The sequence below is a fragment of the Portunus trituberculatus genome, chromosome 42, assembly GCF_017591435.1.
Source record: "Portunus trituberculatus isolate SZX2019 chromosome 42, ASM1759143v1, whole genome shotgun sequence".
NCBI classification, from domain to species: domain Eukaryota; kingdom Metazoa; phylum Arthropoda; class Malacostraca; order Decapoda; family Portunidae; genus Portunus; species Portunus trituberculatus.
In genome coordinates, this window is record NC_059296.1 from 16,999,438 (window position 1) to 17,006,937 (window position 7,500).

General features: G+C 38.5%; 1 protein-coding gene across 2 annotated transcripts in view; it reads right to left on the reverse strand.

The window, feature by feature from the left end:
* Positions 1-2,070: 2,070 nt before the first annotated feature.
* The window catches only part of LOC123517310, a 12,424-nt gene continuing 6,994 nt past the window's right edge, over positions 2,071-7,500 (reverse strand). For both annotated transcript variants that reach the window (XM_045277267.1, XM_045277268.1), the window contains exons 6-11: positions 6,692-6,775; positions 6,393-6,535; positions 5,604-5,741; positions 4,862-5,024; positions 4,444-4,533; positions 2,071-2,826 (exon numbers count right to left, since the gene is read on the reverse strand). In XM_045277267.1, coding sequence (XP_045133202.1) covers positions 2,639-2,826; positions 4,444-4,533; positions 4,862-5,024; positions 5,604-5,741; positions 6,393-6,535; positions 6,692-6,775 — 806 coding nt within the window. In that variant the 3' untranslated portion in view covers positions 2,071-2,638. The remainder of the gene's footprint in view (positions 2,827-4,443; positions 4,534-4,861; positions 5,025-5,603; positions 5,742-6,392; positions 6,536-6,691; positions 6,776-7,500) is intronic.

Sequence of the window (7,500 nt, forward strand, 5' to 3'; positions counted from 1 at the left end):
ATTATTACTAAGAAATGCTAAGAATGAGTATCATAAAAGACAACTCAAAAACAATCAAGGTAATACTAAAGAATCATGGAAAATAATTAATGAAATTTTGGGACGAGGGAAACAATCTGATAAGTCTATTAACCTTGAGTCTATTCCAGACTGTGACACTGCTAATGCATTCAACAATCATTTTATTAATATTGTTGACAATACAATGAATAATACCATCGACTCTGATGCTACTAGAGACTTTAGTAGTTATCTTAATCAATCATCTGTGTTCTCCTTATATTTATTCCCCTGTGACGCGTTAGAAATTAAAGGGTATATTAATTCATTAAAATCAAACTCTGCTGGTTATGATGAGTTTACTGCAACCATATTAAAGCAAACTATAAACCATATTTCGACCCTCTCTCTCACTTAATAAATTTATCTTTTCGTTATGGCATATTTCCTGACAAGTTAAAAATTGCTAAATCTTTACCATTGTACAAATCAGGCTGTAAATCTAATATTAATAATTATAGGCTTATATCAATTCTTCCTGTCATCAGTAAGATATACGAAAAAGCTATTGCATTTAGACTTACTAATTTTTTGGAGAATAATAATCTATTGTCGAGTTCTCAATTTGGTTTCAGAAAAAATATTCAACTCAATCTGCCCTGTTACATTTTGTTTCAAAGGTTTACTCTGAATTAGATAAGAAGTCTCATGTTGCTGCTGTTTTCTTAGATATCTCGAAAGCTTTTGATTCCTTAAGTCATCATATTTTACTTGCTAAATTAAAAATATTGGTTTGAGGGACCTGCATATAACTTAATTGAAAGCTATCTAACTGGGCGCAAGCAATTTGTATTTTGTAATGGTGTTTATTCTGATTATAAATCTATAAAATATGGTGTACCTCAAGGTTCTATACTTGGCCCTATTCTGTTCTTTATTTATATAAATGACATAATTAATTCTACTAACAATGTCCATTTCACTATGTATGCCGATGACACAAGCCTTATTGTCACAGGTAATGACCTTCATTCTCTCCACTTTAAATTATCTCAGGTTCTGAATCACATCAATAATTGGATCAAGGCTAACAAGTTAAATTTAAATGTTAACAAAACTAATGTCATGTTATTTCAAAATAGATCGTTATCATTTGAGCTGGCTCCTGTAATGCTGGATCTGAATATTGTTCATCGTGTCCACACAACAAAATTTCTAGGGGTAATAATTGATGATCATTTGAATTGGAGGGAGCATATTGTTAATTTAACTATTACTCTATCTAAAACTGCAGGAATCATGTATCGTATTAGACATAACCTTACTCTCGAATCCATGATAATTCTATATTATACTTTGTGTTACTCTAAACTCATGTATTGCATATCTGTTTGGGGTTGCACATGGCCTTCATTTCTTGACAAATTATTTATAACACAAAAACGTATTTTAAGAGTAATGACATTTAAAAAAAAATTGAGTCTACTGAGGGCATTTTCACAGATTTGAAATTGTTAAAGTTACATTATTTGCACAAGTATTTCCTACTGTTGGACATTTTCAAATCGCTAAAAAGTAATAATAGAATTTTCAATATTCAGGAACATCCGCATGTCACCAGGAGTAATTATGTGAACTTAATATGTCAACCATTTAGAACTACACTTTTTAAAAATGTATCTTGGTCCTGAGGTATGGAACTCTCTTCCAATGTTTATTAAATCTGATTTACTTTCTGTTTCAGTAAACAGTTTCAAGTACAAATTAAAAAAGCATTTATATAGCGTACAATGTAGTATAGGTAGAAATGATGTATAGAAATACAATTTTGATCTATATTGATTTATGTATTTATATTTTCATTTTGTGTACGTATACTTATATCTAAAATATAATTCATGTTTGTTTTCTGTTTCTGCTAATTAAGGTCATTGTTATTATACATTTACATTATCACTGGTCTGCTAACGAGATTAATCTCTGCAGACCTTATCCATGTTATTGATTCTAATTTTATATATGCATTATTGTATGTTTATTTTATATGGAATAAACTTGTTGAACTTGAACTAGAGGGATAGTTGAGTGATTAAAGAAGAGGGGATATTTATCTGAAAGGTTGTGTCGAGTTGAGGGCATTGAACAGTGCCTAATTTGTCCAACCCAATAACAAATTTTAGAAAAATTGAGTCAAAGATTCTATGGTTTCCCTGCATGAGCTCTGGTTACCTGCTGAAGGGTTGGAGGAAAAGACATAAAAGTGCAAGGTAGTAACATCAGCGTAGGAATGGACAGGACAAGAAGTTTGGTGTAGATCATTGATGAATAATAAGAAAATAGTGGGTGACAGGATAGAACCCAGAGAATCACCACGTTTGATAGGCTTTGTAGAACAGTGACTGTTTATCACAGCTGCAATAGGACAGTTAAAGAGAGAAAACTTGAGACGAAGAATACATGCATTAAAACTTATTTAAAAACAATAGAAGAGGTGTGGGACTATAATATTGTAGTCACCGAGTTCATGACTACAGGCACGTGTCATGAAATGGGAAAATTATAGTACGGCTATTCTTAGATACTAAAAATTAAAGCTTAGGTCAGTGTGCTTCTCATTATGAAGTTCTTTATCTTAGTATCAGTCTTGCTGTTGAAATTGATTTTGAAGTGGCGACTGTTCAGTGATGGCAGCTGAGCGTCGTTTCTTCACCACAGTGGAAATGATGATTGCCAAGGCGATAATGAGTAACACTCCCACCAACACACCTACTACTATGCCCAAATCCCGAGAGAATCCTGGTGCTGTATTAGTCACCGTGGTGTTTTCTGTTGATAAAAGAGAAAGGACAATGGTTAGTAAGGCGAGCTTGTCTTCTCTCAAGATTGGCCTGGGTTTCACCGAGGGTTACTCAAACAGTGCTATGTAGTCATGTGTATATATGAATGACTGTGAAATGACTAACAGGCGGAATCTTGCTGAGAACAGTGGCATATTATGTGAAAAATGAATAAATAAAAGAATAGTGCATATAGTGCATGCTATTCAACCTGTTCGCAGCAATGCACGCTGGACGAGACTTGACAAGTAGTTTGGAAGGTATCGGATATGTTGGATTATTCGGGTAGCAGTCACGTGAATGTTCGCCTTTTGATCGTCCTCACACGTGTGAGGACGGTCAAAAGTGTGACGACTAGAAAATACCCCCATGTACGAAAAGTGGCATGATGGAAGCCTGAATGGTGATCTCTTCCGAGCTAAGACAGTGTATGGATGTGAATGCAAGAAATAACAAATGTTATGAGTTCCGCAACAAAAAGTGCTTAAGCTGTGATATGGGAGAGGATGAGACACTGGAACGTATGATGTTGGAGTGAGTGTGACAGAGGAGAGTTGATGTGAGGGATTCTGATTGAGCTAGGTATGGTATAAGAATGAAAGAGTCGAGAAGACAGATGCGGAAAGGATGGTGTTGTTGGAACTCTGTGGAGAAGTTAATTAATGGATGAGTAAGGCAGTAAATGAGATCCTGCAAATAATGCAGATGTGGAGGATACTGTTTGTTTTCTGTTTGCTTCGTTTGCTTCTCTTCTACATGGGGTGTCGTTCCATAGATTTGGTTCAGGAGGAATCCCAAGCTACATATGGCAACAAGATAATATCATGGTGATATTTATAAGGGAATAGTACTCTAGATCATAGAAACATATAACATATAATTATTACGCAATATCATGAAGGTTTGATGAGTGAGAAAATAAGGAGGGAAAATAATCAATAAACACGTAGAAAAATTTGCTAAGTAAGTTGAAAGATTGTTTTGATTGTTGTTTTGCATGTACTTCTCGAGCTAAAGAGCTTAAATCCTGCTAGTTCCGGCCCTATGGGACCTAGTCCTAAACTAATACAACTGTGCATGGTGTAACCCAAATCAAAACTACCTGAATATAACATTTCATTTAAAAGTAAATTATCTTCTTTCTTATAAACATGCACGTCACATCTGCTGTGATTTAAGTAGAAGGACGAGGACAGCGGACGGTAAAAAAGGCGTTGTGTGTGTGTTTATGTAATTTTTTTGTAATTTTTGTAATTCAACACGGTCGCCTGCTGGTCACCCAGCCAGTCTTCCCCATTATGGAGCGAGCTCAGAGCTCACAGACCGATCTTCGGGTATGACTGAGACCACAACACACTCCATACACCGGGAAAGCGAGGCCGCAACCCCTCGAGTTACATCCCGTACCTATTTACTGCTTGGTGAACAAGGGCCACACATTAAGAGGCTTGCCCATTTGCCTCGCCGCTTACCGGGATTCGAACCCGGCCCTCTCGATTGTGAGTCGAGCGTGCTAACCACTACACTACGCGGTGTGTGTATAGTGTGTGTGTGTGTGTGTGTGTGTGTGTGTGTGTGTGTGTGTGTGTGTGTGTGGTTTACTCACCGACGATTGGTGCATTGGTAGGTAGACTTGTTGGTGTGGTGGTAGGGAATAATATTTGCCACGTCATCGTCTGTTCAATCTGTTCAATGACTGCAAGGGAAATACAGGATCATTATGGTCACGTGGCATATAAGGTTTCCTCTCTAAATACCACCTGTCTTCACGTGTCTCTCACAACAAGACGGGACACCGAAAAATTGACGGTTATGAATTCTCTCATCACAATTTAAATACATAACACATAATTTATAGTATAACAAACGACAACATGTATTGTAAACTTGTATAAATTATGAATAAGCAAGTATTAGTCATTCATTTTATGAGTTGTTGTTTCCTCAGAGCATGTTATTATTAAGAGTCGAGCAGTACGTAGTAGATGAGTGGGTTTCCTCACACACAATTGGGCGTCACTTACCCTCACATTTCACGTTGACGAAGGCCACGTAGTAATCCCAAGCATTTAAACTCTGCAACTTTTCAGGAGCGTAGGCGGTCACAGTGAGACCTCTGCGGAAGGTCGAAGGCACATCTGTCGTCAGCATTTCTTCCCTCTCGTTCACTCGTATGTTTATGAAGATCTGGAAGAACAAGAAGTGATCGTCTGGCCAGTTCGTAAAGAGAAAAAAAAAATAAAAATATATGACCCAGTTATTCCATCTTTTGTATTTTTCGTCCTTACAAAAACGTGAAGGACGAGTAACTATTTGTACCTACAAATGTCATGAATATGGAAATCTGGAGGTTAGAAATCTGGAGGGTCAGCATATAAGTTATTATCGATCTATATAATCTCTTGCTAAATGTGAAGTAGTACCTGAAGCGTCAGCATGAAAGTTTTATTATACAGTCAGCGAGCAGCACGGCAGGCTGTTGAATCCACACACACAATACTAACCAGTGAAGAAATTAAGCACAACACTGGGAGGCTTCTTTAGAATGCCCCTCTTTTATGTTGCTTTCATCTTAATTGCTCTCGGTGTTGAGAATTGTTTTGATGATACTTTAAATGTCTACAACAAACACACACACACACACACACACACACACACACACACACACACACACACACACACACACACACACACACACACACACACACACACACACACACACACACACACACACACACACACACACACACACACACACACACATACCTTGTCATCCTGTAAAGAAACAGTAACAAAGTTCCATGTTTCAGGCTCGATGGAAAGGTGTACTTCATCCTTGAACACACATTTTCGGCCTGTCACTTGGCACTCCAACAGCCTCACACTCGGACCATACACTTGGACCTGCGGAAGGTAAGCGAAGTATCTATAATTTAGCGTCTATTTGAAATAATGAATCCCATAATCCGTTACCAAGCCTCTTCAACACGCTTCTCCCACGGGGACGTTTGAACCTCGCATCCTCACATACCCAGTGTCTTCTCCGACCATTGATCCTTACCTCCATCCCTCCCTCACCTACTCCCGGATGCAATGTCGCAGTTAATTATTTACTTGTGTAAAAAAATGAGTGCCAGGCTTACACGTCAGGCTGTAATTCAGGGCACAAATATTTAAGTGTGTATATGTGTGTGTATATATGTCTGTGTGTGTGTGTGTGTGTGTGTGTGTGTGAGAGAGAGAGAGAGAGAGAGAGAGAGAGAGAGAGAGAGAGAGAGAGAGAGAAAATGTAAAATATTTCATTAGGCGCCGCAACAGCTTTGGTCATATGGCACCGCTAGGGTTAGTAGAAGAACGCTACATTTCCTACCGGGCAACTAGGTTGGCAAGGATTCGAATCCTGGTTGCCTAGACCGGAGGCCCAAACACGAGCCGCCTTAAACAAACCCCATAGAAAATTTATGAAATGTATAAGGATAATAAAGAAATGAGACTCCCACCCAGTCCTGTAGAGTGTGCCAGTAGATAAGGGTGGGAATAAATTAATGTGCACACCTTGAAGTAGCTGATCTCATTGGCGATGATGAGGAGCAGTGAAGGATGGCTCGGGTACACTGCCAGTGTTAGATTGTTAATCAAAGGAGCAGGGGCCGACGGATGATTCATCTCCACCTGGTACAATGGACACTTCTTGTATGCTGTGAGTGTGACGAAACATGTAATCGGTCGTCACCAGGTGTATATCATTATTATCAGTCATGTTTCTGGCAGCACCGCAAAACTGGCAGCAATTTCACTAGTATCAGATGGGCAGTCTCTTACATTGCAAGAAGAAATGCAGTACATAGACTTACGTGTTTCGGGCTGTAGGGTAGAGATGGTGGTACTAGTCGTGGAGGGCAGGATAGGATGTTCCGTCAGTATCTCTGGCAATCCGTCTGTAATCCGTTCAGCATAGGTTCACTCAGTTAATACATGGAATAGCCCACACATGACTTTCCATGGCCAAGGGAATGATAGAGTAAGGTCTGCACATAATAGTATTCTTATGATTCTTATTCCAGTACTATAATGTGTGTCTTTTTGGCTACTTTTACACGAAGGGATTCGAATTTATTCAATTCGTAAAAAATCAGCACAATTCATGATTCTTGTTGATTCGCCACACTAGTTTCAATATAGCTGTTTAGACCGAGCGAATCGAGTCATTTCAAATCACACAGATTCGTGGCTATTCAGAGTCAATGATTAGTTAGGACCCTTTTTTTTCTATTTTATCAGTCAAGACGAATTAGTCGTGGAATAAGCGCCATGCTAGTGGACGTCTTTATCAATGAGAGAGGACCCAAATTCCAGTTATAAGAACATCAGAAAAGAGGGAAGTTGCAAGAGGCCGCCAGGCCTACACGTGGCCAGTCCCTGTATGATTAACGCTACCTAATTCCATCTATCATCCCCATCTATAAATCTATCTGATCTTTTAAAGCTTCTTATTGACTCAGCACTGACTACATGACCACTGAGTCCGTTACACTCATCAACCACTCTGTTTGAAAACTAGTTTCTTCCCATTTCTCTCCTAAACCTGAATTTTTCAAGCCTAAACCCGTTATTTCTGGTTCTGTCCCCGCTACTGATCCTAAGAATTTCTTCCATGTCCCCT